Source organism: Alosa pseudoharengus, unplaced genomic scaffold (assembly GCF_046254945.1).
Source record: "Alosa pseudoharengus isolate Yale_2024_CS ecotype anadromous, Long Island Sound unplaced genomic scaffold, YU_APseudo_1.1 YU_APseudo_1.1_scf_8, whole genome shotgun sequence".
Taxonomy (NCBI): Eukaryota; Metazoa; Chordata; class Actinopteri; order Clupeiformes; family Clupeidae; genus Alosa; species Alosa pseudoharengus.
The window spans coordinates 18,777,806-18,791,204 of NW_027468870.1; the positions used below are offsets into that span (position 1 = coordinate 18,777,806).

The window sequence follows — 13,399 nt, forward strand, 5'->3', positions numbered from 1 at the left end:
AATCATGTCAACTTAAAATAACAAACAAACAAACAAACAAACAAACAAAAACAACACTAACATCACACGTTATTGTTTAAATAACTTTTTGTTTTAGGGCATGAGCTACTGTAAAATCCATAATCTGATAAAATATCATCTGCAAGCAATCCAGTGAGACAGTGGACACAAGAAAGACCTGAAACAATCCTTGTTCCTAGTCAGATGACATAACTATAACCCTCATAACAATTCTTCATTTAAGAATTACCACCATGAAATCTTAAATCCTCCAGAGACTATACATGGCCTGCTTTAAAGTATTTTTTTTCTTTTTTGGAGGGAGAGTAAGGGTTACCACAGGAGCCGATTGATCAGTCATTGACTAATTGTTTTGGACAAAGATTTTTTTTCCCCTCTCTCGTCAAGAGTACAAGGTTGGGAATTTCGCTCTGTTAATTGGACATAACAAAATGCAACAATGGCCTCTTAATAAAATGAGTTTAGTGATTATCAGTGGAGAGGGCACAGAAGAATAGGGGCGAAGGGGACTCTCTAATTGGGAGCTGTGGCCCTCCCGATCGTGGCAGGCCTTTGTGCACGGGTGTGTGGAGGCCGAGTGGCCGGCAGGCAGGCGACAGGCGCCGGTTCCTGGACAAAGGACTGTCTGGTGCTCAAGTTATGAGGCGTCCCCAACTTTGGTCCCTGCGAAAATTCCCTGCCATGGTGCTTAACCCCTTCACTGTGACAGTGACATTTTTCTCAACTCTCTCTCCTTCTCTCTCTTTCTCCCTCTCTCTCTGTCTTTCATTGTCTCTTGCTCACTCTCCCTCTACTCCCACCTCCCCACTTTCCTCTCACTCATCACACATGCACACACAAACACACCCACACACTCACACACACAAACAGAGAGAGAGAGATAGATAGAGGGAGACAGAGAGATAGAAAGAGAATAAATAAATCCATATACCAATATAGACCTAGGCCTACTTGCTATGAAAAACCTGTAGAAATATAGGCTTTGTTGTCTGTCTGGTAACAATGACCGATATAAGTGTTTGATATTCTGTAGCCTGGTCTATTTTTGTCCTCTACGACCGAAGTCAAGGAGTTTAAGGCCATAGAAAGTACAAAGGAAATAGGTTATTGTAATGCAGTGACAAGCAGGGCGATAAAAGTTCCTAGCTGAACACAATCGTGTCTATAAATACCATAGATTGCTATTCTCCCTCTAAATATAAGCAAACAGATCCATCCGGTCCAAAGTGAAAAGGAAACTGAATCTAAAACATTTATCACTAAACATTTCCAAAATAAAATGCAGGAATTGCCACTGTCGCACTTATAGTGTCCAATACCACAATTCCCAAAACATAAAAAATACTGCATTATAAATAATATTTATTATATAATATTATTATTTTTATTAGTATTATTATTATTATTATTATTATTATTATTATTATATATTCATATTTCCCTATGATATTTTGTCAGCACACACTGCCATTTGTCATTTTCAGTTTGTAGCCTATTTGAAAACCAAGACAGACAACATATTCCGTTTGTAGCCTAATAGCCTACTGAAACAAACATATAATGGAACGGTATTGTCATTCTCAGGACTTTGTATGTTTTTGTAGGTTACACCAGACATTTTCAACCTGTGAATTTCATCGCATAAGTAGACATGCAAACATTCTTTTAACCTCTCTAGACAAGGTTTAGACTTGTGTTGTAACTGTTTCTATTTCTGCGGTGTTTTCTTACCGAATCGAATAGGCTATCGATAGGCCATGGCACACAATGCCGATTTCTGGGAAACTGTCAGTAACCTTTATTTTTAAACGTCAGTTTCGATATAAAAACTGTTGCTAAATCATATAAAATGACAACGGTGGAGGGCGCAACAGTCTATGGTTCTGTTCTGATAAATAGGCCTACCCTAACGGCGAACGTCTCTATAGGCCTAGTAACGTAAAACGGAGTGAAGTGACGACACTTTCTTCTGCACATTGAGGATCGGTCTATGCTTGGTGAGAATGAATAGATATAAAATTAAAAAATACTAGCCTATCTCATTTGCCAGGCAAATGCCCCAAATTTGCCTCCACACCACACGCTCTATAAAACAGAAGCTTTAGAGAGAGCCACACATCTATCAGGGTAATCATTTCGGTTTCTATCAAGTATTTCTAAGACTTGTACCTTTATATTTGTCGAAATAAAAAGTATATTTTGTTGCCATTCTCTGTATTAAATAATACATGTTGGGAAATGATTGGCCTATTTTTTCTTGATATAACGAGTGGTTTTCAATTTAAATCAGCTGATAAATGCAACCTATTTTCATAGGCTAATGCATGTCCCATTTTCTAGCCTAAATAAAATGACAAATAAAAGTAAATAAAAAAAGTAAATGGCTGATTACAGTTGGGGGGGGGGGGGGTGCTGTGTCATAAAGAAAGTAAACAACAGAAAAGCAATTAACAACACATTCTTTTTATTGAAATAGAGAGAATTCAAGAAAAAATAAAATCCATTTACCCGAACATCCAGCACAAGAGGCAAATTTGAGTTCTTCTGAAAATTGTAAATGTCACACATGCCAGATTAAAAAGAAACCTGAGTTTTCCCTGCCTATATTGCATCACTGTCTCAAAAATGGTCTATATAGCAACGCAAATGTTTTATTATGTAAAAAAAGAAACATAATGAAAGCTGGACAAAGTTGTGATGGCGATCCTTTCCTTCACAGGTCTGGCAAACGTAACAGCAATGCATCACAAATACCCAAACACATTCGTTTCAAACCACCAAGCACTAATTAGTATTCATTTACAGTATATTGTCATGTAAAAGGTAATATATTTATATAAATGTAACAAATTAAAACCTAACAATATTTACACATCCATGTACAACTTTAAATAAATTAAGACTATGTCCTTCAATGCATTGAACATATTTACAACAATATTTTACTTTCATTAACATAAATAATAATAAAAAACAAAGGTCACACACAAACACACACACACACACACACACACACACACACACACACACACACACACACACACACACACACACACACAGCTAACCAGCAAAATATCCAGAATCTATCATGCTGATCTCAGCTCTCCCATCCCTTTTACCATGCATATTTGGATGTAGCTACTGTATGTTGGGATAACACATAGTCGTAGACCTCCTTCTACACAACCTTCTTTCTCAGATGACTTTCCTTAGTCAGTGGATGCCTGCCATTGGCTCATTTCACCAAACAGGCTCACAGGAATTACACCATAACCTGCCATCACTTATGACAGACAAAGGCATTATGGGATCATCCGGTTTCTTTCTACCAACTATGAAGGGAATTGTGACCTCCTGCATACATCATCTGGATATACGTCCAACATCTGACAAAAGAACTCTCTGCTCTATGTCAACGGTTCTTGCTTGACTGCTGCACACGAGTACAAAAAAACAAAAATGGGTGTTCATGAGAATGTATCACGGTGAAGTGTCTGAAGATGACGCACGTCATCATTTCGGGGACTCTCTGCCCGATGACGACGCAGCCTCCTTCTTCCTTTCAAGCCCACTCACCAGCCTCTGTATGTTTTGCAACTCATTCATAGAATCCTTCACAGTGGCTTTGGGAGAGCCAGTCCTCTGACCGGCTGTGGACTTGGAGCTGTGGTGCTCCGGCACCGGGCTCGCCTCCCGGCTGGCCGACACGGAGGACTCGGACTCCGTGTTCATACCGCTCGGATAGCCGGCAGCAGAGAGCAGGCCACTCTGCGGGATGGACATGGGGATCTGGTAGGGGTTGAAGCGCAGGCGCGGCCGCGAGCTGCCCAGGAAAGCGCTCCTGCCGAGGGAAGAGGCGCCGCCACCAGAGGGCAGTGCGGAGGCTGCTGCTGCTGCCGCGGCCATGTAGGTGTAGGGGTACGGGAGCAGGCCCCCGAAGGGAGGCATCGAAATACCCTGCAAACACAACACAAACCCCCTTTCAGTTAGTCACAGATGACCAGAACAATTACCCAGCAGTTGGTTAACAAGAACACAAGGTTAAACATATGTATGAAAACATGTCTGTTTTTGTACTTCAAGTGCCATGCCATCTTAATGATAATTCTGGTGCTCAGTTCCAAGTCAAAGGCATTTTTATATAATTCACAAGATTTTAGAGCAAAAGGGCCAATATTAATGGGTTAATATGTTAGACTATGTAAGACTATTACTAACAGTAATATCTATATATTATCTTAGACTAACTATTGTTTCAAGTAGGCTATCTATTCTCTATCAAACTTTATGATACAACATTGCCCCTGACAAACTGAGGTCTACGCATATCGCAGCATTATCACAACACACAAAGCAGCAGCCCACAAAATGAAAAAGTGCATGTGTTTACCTGAGACGTCAGCATGTGCTGGGTTAAGTGGTAAGGGAAAGCACTTGCGCTGGCACTTTGAGAGGACAGACCTCCATTCTCCATGCCTCCAACTCCAGACATAGAGGCCAGAAAGTGTCCCATCCCCATGGTGGAGAAGGCCCCCGGGGCCATGGCGAACTGTCCCGGGTGGAATAACAGCGGCTGTCCACCGCTCAACGGATTAAAGAAATGCTGGCCGTGTAGGCCGGACAGGGCCAGACTCTGCAGGTGACTCGCACTGAAGTGCGACGGACTCTCTGTCTGCACCATGAGCGGAGAGTAGCCCTCCTTGATCCCGCTCATGCCCGAGCACTCCATGTCCTTCTTGGAGGCCTCGGAGTCTTTCCGACTCGCTGAGTCTCCCTTGCTCTTCTCAAGGTTCCTGATGCTGAAAATGGAGTCCGAAGAGTCTTTCCTGGAGTCCAGGCTGTCACTCCTCTTGTCCACGCTGGTCCTGTCTTTCGCCCTGTCCTCGCAGAGCGGGCTGAAAGATGACGGGGAGGCAGGGCCAGGGCTGGACCTGTCCTCCTGGTGGTCAAGTTCTTGGTCGCTTTCAGTGCAGGTTTTGTCATCTGTAAAAAAAATACCATCACGGAAAACTTCAGGTTAGCTAATAATCACAATACAGAATATATCTTTTAGTTAACAGGCAGATCATTATTGCTTTGTGAACAGTATTTTTTTTTTAAGTAATGAACCGAATGTTCATTTACATCATATATTTCTAAATGTAGCTCTACTTAATATGTGGTAGCGATACAATGGTGGATTTTCATAACTTACATTGCAATAATATCTTTTTTTCCAAATAGCCTTAGTGCAGATCAACATTACAACATGGAATACATGCTCAACGTGGCCATTTTGATGTGTTCCGTTAACTAAAGGTCATAACCTTTTTGCTTTGCTTTTTTTTAACCTTTTTGCTTGACGAGATACTCAGTTAGTGATAAGAGAAGGATGTACACCTACTCTTCCCAAAGCAGCCCAATGAAAAGTTAATTGATGTTTTTACACACACACACACACACACAGATCCCAATCCTGCATTATGCAAAGTCTAGTTTCATTTTGTCAGGTATAGGCTACCACCAACAACAAATATATTAAAATGTGCAAAAACAAACTGCATCCATTCTCTAGTAATTCAAGAACAATTGTGAATTTTTTTGTTATGGCAAACACACTAGGCTATTCCTACATGTAATGGAAAACAAACCAGAAAGATGGGCATGGGCATGGGCTACTAAAACATCCAGGCCATTCGAGAGGTTTAGCTTCAGTTTCCATGCTGCGGATTCTAACCCGGCAAATGAGCGCCTGCCTACTTCTTGTGTAATTCCCTCCATCATATCGACAACGGATTATACATTATGCATGTTCAGACCTGTTAATATTACAAGCGAGATGGCGAGCTGAGGATAAACCTTCGCTCATGGATTCCAGTGGCATTCTTCTCTCGCTTTTGTTCTGAGTGAAGGGATTATAGCCTACTCTTTGGCGAACTATCACTAGGCGCAAACTATCCCTGATGGTGCTTTTTGGCCTCTGACAAGACCACTCTTTGTACAGCAACACAGATTTTTCTCCTTTAGTATTTTGTGACAAAATAATGGGCCTACCTCGACTGTTTCTGATCAATTTAAGTGGACTGGTAACGTTCCCAAGCGGGGAGTGAACGGAGTCTCTCCCAGTCGATGGTTCGCAAGAGGACGCATCGGAGTCTCCTCCATCTCGGTCCACCTTGCACTGCTCCTCGTACATGCGCAGCGAAGGAAGGCTTAATTGTTTCCTGCAAAATGAGCAGGAATATTCAAGATAGCAGTTCAACAACGTAACAACTAGCCACACTGCACAAATGGTAGTTTCCCAAACGCACCGAAAAACATAGGCTTACCATCACGATAAATTATTAACATATCTAGAAAATAGCATATAGCCCACTGTAAAATAAGTAAATAATACGAAAATCAGATTGAAAAGGCAGTACCTTTTTTCTCTCCGCCCATTTCCCGTGTCCCTGAATCCTTTCGCGAACGGGTTGTGATCAATTTTTAACTGAGTGATCTGGAGGGATGAAACATATGTGGACTATCTCAGTACATTCCAGTAGACTGTGAACATATTTCCCAGTAATCATTCAGTTACAGTAAACTAAATAGGCCTAGTCCAGAAACAGCCTTTAAGTAGCTGCCACCGTTAACATAAACTAAGGGAGTCTATTTTGTTTTTTTCAGAGCGTTGACATTTACACAGATTTTCAGTTAAGTTTTCGCTGAAAGAATTAGGCCTATATACCCAAATGTCAAATAAGCCCTGCTAATCAAAAATATTAACTTAGGCTAATGATGAACGATTGCATCACAGAAATGCATAAAGTCTGTAGTCTATGTGGATTGCAACATTTTGCACAGCCATGGTGATTGCTAGACTGGGAAGAAACATTCTAATCAATTGTGACTTTTGACCGTAAACTTTGAAAACACTTTCGTAAACATTTCAGTGTCAACAAATGTCGAAAAGCATATCCAAATCATAATTATCTTAAAATATCGAAATACAATTCTAGAAGACTGTTTCTACAATAACTTTTTAGATATAATTTGCCCATTAAGTGTATGCCATTAGTAGAAAAATCTAGTAAAGAAAAAAAATCATGACATAGCCTGCATTTGCCTTTACAGGCCTACACCAACAGCCTGATAAAATGTGTACAATTAAGCAAAGTATCTTAGAATACATGTACCCATTAATATACTGTATGCCTATAGTTGCAAGCCTTACCTTGTCATTTTGATATGCAGTGACGCCAATGAAATCCGTCTCTGGGAAAAGATAAGTCCTAAAGGTGCTGTATGGAAGCTTCAAAATATCATTGGCTCTGACGATGTGAAACCGGGGTTGGTATTTGTGCATGGAATTCAGTATAGTCTGTGGACAGGCAAGTTTATCATTAATATCATTGTTATTGTTGTTATTAATATTATTACTATTACTATTATTATTATTGTCTCAAGGTGTATGTAGGAGTTATAACTGTTTTTTATTATCACACACACACACACACACACACACACACACATACACACACACACACACACACACACACACACAGATAAACTTTCTCTCACATAGGCCTACAAACTAGTAGTATCTTATTAGACTGTTTCCATTTACATCTACAAAAATATGTTGATAATAATTATTTTGTTCATACATGCAAGAGTACAGTATTGAAGTGTATTGGCGATAGCAAAATAAATGCGTATTATATAGCCTAACTCTAATTTACAAAAAGATGGGTAGGCCTACATCACCACTTTTGCCAATCAATTATTTTATTTCACTATTAATACAATACTCAATGAAACTCTAACAATCTACATAGCTTGTTCAACAGGCAGAATGAGCTTTCCTTCTACCAACATCTATTTGTTTTTAAAACTGATTTCCTTCCAAACTATCCTTGAGGGACAGACAGCAAAACACTTCAGACAACCACGCATATCCCTCTTGTGTTTTCGACATTTCGACGCCCACTCTGAGGAGATCCAACATCAAGACGTCAAAGGTCGACTTAAGAGACCTACAAATTCAATACAAGCCAGACTGCGAGTCTGCCCCTCTCCTTGACCCTGTCTCCCTCTCTGCCCCGAATCTATTAAATGTCGCTTTTCTTTTTGTCCTTAACCAAACACTCAAGGAAACAGCCAAGCAGTAAAACAAATGTCCATTACCATTAGTCAGTACAAATGGGCCTAGCAGGGTTCTGACTCTCAATCAAACATAAAAAATGAAGAAACAAAACGCGATCCAACTAAAGATCATGCCTTGGGTGAGCCTATTCTGTTACGAGTTTTTCCTCTGGCGTCAAAACCTTTCTTCTCATTTGCATTATCGCAATAATGTAGGCCTACACGGTAATTTATTTTATTCAACCTTATCCCTCGTAGATTCAAAGTAAAATCTCAGATCTCTCAAAAATGACGCTGGGTGCTTCATCTAGAAGGATACAGCACTCGTGATTTCCCCACAAATATTTCACAAATGTGATGGAAAGTGAGAATAACTTACGAATCCATGTTTATCCGATATATTGTTCGTCAGCTTGAGTTTATGGAAAGTAACAGGCTTAGCCATCCATTGCTCGCCCGTAGCAGGACTGTCTGGATGGATGTACATTCGCTTGGGCATCTCCGGATCGGCTTTTCCAGCAACCATCCAGCGGGAATTGTGAAATTTGTATCGACAGTCATCGGCGGCAACTATATCCATCAAGAGGATATACTTTGCTTTTTTATCTAGGCCATTTACCCGAACTTTGAAGGCCGGAAACATTCTCCTGTAACAGACACAGAACAAGGGCATCCTCCATTTTACACGTAGCCTACTGATATAGTAGCCTAAATTATCATGATGGTCACTAATTTAATTTGGATTTAAATCAATTTTAATCTCAAAGCATTTGACATGATTCCCCATAGGATTAAAAACCCAGACCTAAACTCAGGTAAACCCAGGTTAAAATAGTATAACCCGTTCACAACAAGGGACAAATCTGTTGCAGCATACATTCATTATGACATTGTGTTATCGTAGCCAAAACGGCTTATAGCTCAAGAGTTATCCCTTTTCAAATTTTAAAAACATTTTACAGCGATTCTGAATATTTTGCAATATTTTGACAGACTATAACCTTCCGTAAAAGCCAACTTAGCCTGATTGAAAGCTGCAAATTAAGCTGCAATAGGCCTCCAATTCTTTAACACAAATAAAGCAATTCAACACAAGCCTCGACTAAGTTAAATAAATATGATTACAGAAAAAGCATTCAGTCTTAATGCTCCGTTGGGTCTCTAGTCTTGTTTGTTTTCGAGGAGGTAAACACAGCAAAATACATAAAACGTAACATTTACCTTCCTGACTTTGTTATGACCATTTCAGTGCCAATTTTGTGAAACTGATCCCACAGATCCTTTGACTCTAAGATAACTTTTGGATCATCCTCTACGTCTTCCTCCGGTTCCAAGCTCTTTAGAGACCGAAGATGGGCCGCCTGGTGGTGATGCCCCAACGCAGCGTGCAATCCAGCCTCCGCCGCCCCAGAGAGAGCATGGTCCGATAGTGGCTTCGTCAGGGCACCGTGAGGCAGCGCCAGTGACGGGAAAAAAGACGGCTGAGCAGCGGCAAGAAAGGCTGACATGGGGAAGTCAGCCGCCCGGTGAGCGTGGAAAGGGTGATAAGCCATGTTAGTCCCCGTGTAAACTGGATCTCTCATCGGTGCATCCAAAAATATCGATATGAAATATTATATTCTTAGGCTATACGTTGACCCACAAAGCCTTCAGCTCAGAGGAAATGTTCAGTTGTCGCTATTGGCAGAAAGTGTGAGCCCGAAGTCGACAGCGAAAGCCACACACTGCCCCGTGACTGCAGAGGGAAATAATCTGGTAGGCTATTCCCAGTGCCGATGCTCCGACGAAGTAAAGATAATATCCTTCCAAAAGACAGTGTTCGCGCTTTCAAAGTATAACCAAGGATCCCCTTCTTCTCAGGTTCCGTCAAACCAAAAAATAAAAAACTCTTGAAGAAAGAGGCATACAAATTGAGCACAGTTTATAAGCTCTAGGTCCTGTTGCCTCGCCACAGTGAGTGTCTCGCATATTCCTCCCCCTCTGTTTCCACACACTAATGAAGCATCCCTCCTTGATTGCCGATTTTACGCTTTCTGGACCAATTGTAGAGTTCCATAGGCGTGGTTTTGACAGATCCAGCCAAGATGGGGAAGGGGGGCTAGAAGGTGTCGGAAGCATTAGCAGTAAGAAAACATGTCAACAGAATAAAATATTAACCAATGACAAACTAAAGATCGTGAAACCCCACCCCCGAACTCGAGACAGACTACAGTTTTCAGTGCAAGGCCGGGGAGGCGAGCGCTTCGTCTGCCTGTTCTCAGCTTCCCCGTGGTACCAAGCTCTATAGTGGATCAGCGTCCCGAATCTTTCCCGGTCATTAAGTATGATTTTACATGCTCACACACATTTGACGTGCACTTTTATTTAGTAGTGTGATAGCGAGGCTTTAAGAGCAATACTATTTTGCAATATTTTGCGAGTGCTTCGTCTGTTTTATGTTAACTACGAGTTCCAGTAAAACGGTACACGAAAGCTGTGGGAATAAAGTCAAATGCAAAGCTTACTAATCTAATTCTATGAAAATGACAGATAATGCATCCATGCCTAATTTCGTTTGGAATCTTCTTTTTGTGAATAGTCTAATAATACATGGGCGATATGAAGAGCTTATGTTTTGGGGGAAAATAAGGTGTAGGCTAAAAGCACAGAGTTAAATTGATCTATTAACACGCCGTTGAAAATTACTTGTCGTAAATTGTCAAAACTTCTAAGATTAAGAATCTTGCGCGATCGGAAAAAGCAATTGGCAAAACCTGCGAATACAAAGTAGCCTATATTGGCTACGCAAGGTCAGCGCCATATACTGAGAATTAGTAAAACTCTCAAAAAAGTTCAATGCATTACAAATACAGTCGGAATCTTTGCGAAGAGATGTCTTACCTCTTTGTAATCTTGTTTCACTTTGCTTCATAACGTCATCATCTCAACCATAGCCTTAGGTTGCTGTTTGTTTTCCGCATTGCATTGCTTAAATTGTACCTTCCGATATGTTAGACACAACCAAAGAAATGATGCTTGACTGCTAGTTTGTTGCCAGACATGCCTTCACAGAGCCCAAAGTTAATCTTACTCTGATGACTCAGAATGTTACGGACAGAATAAATTCAGTCACATTTACATGTACAGCCCCTGCAACAGTCTAATCTGGCGACTGGTGGTGGCATTGTGCAACCAGCTTGGAGCATTGTTGCGTGTACCTTTAAGGGGGTCCGCAGATCCTTGATTAAGTGGGACTGCGTTTGTGAAAGAACGCTTGGCGCCAGTCTGCTTGAGTCCCACATTAAGACACTACTCCTGTCACATCTTATTTACCCCAAAAATCTTCAAGCAGCGCTCCAATCCTGTCACGAGTGCCTGAAAAGCTACAGGTGGAGTCCAGTTTTAGACTATTATTTTTCGGGCTGCTGAAGGTGACTTATTTTTGCAAACAAACTTTACTTATTCTTAAGGGGCTGCGGGTTAGAATAAGGATAGGTTAGTCCAAGCATTAAATTAGCTTGAGTTGACCTATTTCTTGTCCTTATATGGCGCCAAATTTAGAACGCGGAAAAATATGTCTTCGGCATTCTTTAAAACGTTATGGCCCATGGGGGTATTTTATGTGTAGCCTAAACGGTGTTTTGAAAGGAATATTGTTTGTCTCATACGTTTTAATTAAGTTTGGCCTCGTAATTACTATCTAAAGGTAACTTTTATGACATAACTGTGTAATAGCTTTACTGCAGATAACGCGATATTTGTTTTGCTGTGCATTTTAAGTATTTAAGTCTTTCCACGAATGTAGCCTAATCTCTGATCTAAGAATCAGTAGCCTATGCGATAGATTGGTATATTCATATCACAAGCGACTTCCTTTGTCTTGAATTATATGTGGACAGGAGAAATTCTTAGAGAGAGAGGGAGAGGGAAAAGGCAGAGCACGCGCAATGGATGCATCGAGTCCTATGCGTGCGTGGTGCAACCTGCTAACGGTGGATGCTCCACAGAGAGCGGAGGACCTCAGGTTCAACTGCTGGTAAGATGCCACTTATCGGAGACTATGGCTAGATGTACGTTTGTATTTGAAAATGATGTCGAATTAAACCTGAAGTGTATGTATCTCATTGTGGGTATTATTTAGCAGTCAACTCGCTGAAAAAAGACTTTATCCTCAGCCATCTGATTTTTTAAAACATTGTGCTCAAAGGGGCTCAAATGTGTGTGTGCTTTTTTTTTTAGCAATTATAGCAATGGCATGTTGTATCAATGTACAAACAGTTGTCCAAAATGTATTAATATGTTGTCTGCATTGCCATATGTATTGCACTTTAAATAGGGTATTGTAGGCTACTTTTAATCCCCAAAATGCCATATAGGCTACTGCTTCCTATGCTATGTGATGCTATCTTTAACATGTAAATGTGACAAATACAGGCTATTTTTTGTGATCCTTTTATTTCATTAACAAAATTGACCAACTTATTGAAACCTGTCAAAACAAAGGAAGACAATCGTATATGTGTGCATGGAGATAGTTGCTCAATTCTAGTTTTTTTCTTTGTGGACTACCGTGTATTTGAAGAATGTTGCGCAATTTTCAAAGGTCAATAAACAATTTGGACATCATGAATGTGTCATGGAACATTTATGACACTGGGTTGTTTTACATACAAGATTTACAAATAACTTGATGAAAGGCAAAACAAGTTAACCTCACATGCAGGAAGTTAATGGTTTGTCATGTATACACTAACTGAACTAATTATATAAACGAAGGTCAACATCATAGCCTCCTCAGATTATTTGTTTTAGAGGGAGAGCAAAATATGTATGACCAAGGTCGTTTTTGTGGCTTCCTGTGTGACATAATGCCATTCAAGTTTCTTTCAGCAGAAAAAAGCGTATGGGATCACATATTCTTTTTTTTTAACCGTCAATTGATAATTTCCATGAGAGCTCCTGCAACCTAGAGACGGTTGGCCTATATATTATTAATATATAGGGGAGGATAATTATGGTACTCACTACACTTTGTAAGATAGACAGAATAAAGCTCAAAAGAAGGCTGTTGAGTAAAAGTGGTTTCCACAGTAGTCATAACGTGTACCTGCTACAGAAGCAATAACAAATCTTTCACATCTCCGAAAAATGTTCCTCTTATATTTGAACCAGATCATTTAATAACCCCAAGCAAACTCGTCCCGCATTTTGCCATCCTCCATTCTCTCTCTCTCTCTCTCTCTCTCTCTCTCTCTCCCCTACTCGGGTTAAACCTTTTTTATATATTTTTTTT

At 40.4% G+C, this 13,399-nt stretch overlaps 1 protein-coding gene across 2 annotated transcripts; it reads right to left on the reverse strand.

The window, feature by feature from the left end:
- Window positions 1-2,468: 2,468 nt before the first annotated feature.
- Window positions 2,469-12,692, reverse strand: tbx2a (T-box transcription factor 2a). Of its 2 annotated transcripts, none has more exons than XM_076274047.1 (8): window positions 11,008-12,692; window positions 9,349-10,225; window positions 8,507-8,774; window positions 7,217-7,363; window positions 6,423-6,499; window positions 6,055-6,212; window positions 4,412-5,004; window positions 2,469-3,978 (listed from the first exon to the last, which is right to left on the reverse strand). In XM_076274047.1, the coding sequence occupies exons 2-8, from the start codon at window positions 9,708-9,710 to the stop codon at window positions 3,535-3,537; spliced, it is 2,049 nt and encodes a 682-aa protein (XP_076130162.1). In that variant the 5' UTR covers window positions 9,711-10,225; window positions 11,008-12,692; the 3' UTR covers window positions 2,469-3,534. The 2 variants fall into 2 exon arrangements, with proteins under 2 accessions (XP_076130162.1, XP_076130161.1); XM_076274046.1 differs by having other exon boundaries at window positions 6,055-6,224; window positions 11,008-12,691.
- Between the last annotated feature and the right edge of the window lie 707 nt (window positions 12,693-13,399).

Excerpts from the sequence above, each read along its gene's own strand:
- tbx2a (XM_076274046.1), bottom strand. The coding sequence starts at position 9,710 with ATGAGAGATCCAGTTTACACGGGGACTAACATGGCTTATCACCCTTTC. Across the intron at positions 8,775-9,348 it reads GTCATAACAAAGTCAGGAAG|GAGAATGTTTCCGGCCTTCA; the intron begins GTAAATGTTACG and ends TGTCTGTTACAG. Across the intron at positions 6,225-6,422 it reads AATGGGCGGAGAGAAAAAAG|GAAACAATTAAGCCTTCCTT; the intron begins GTACTGCCTTTT and ends CTCATTTTGCAG.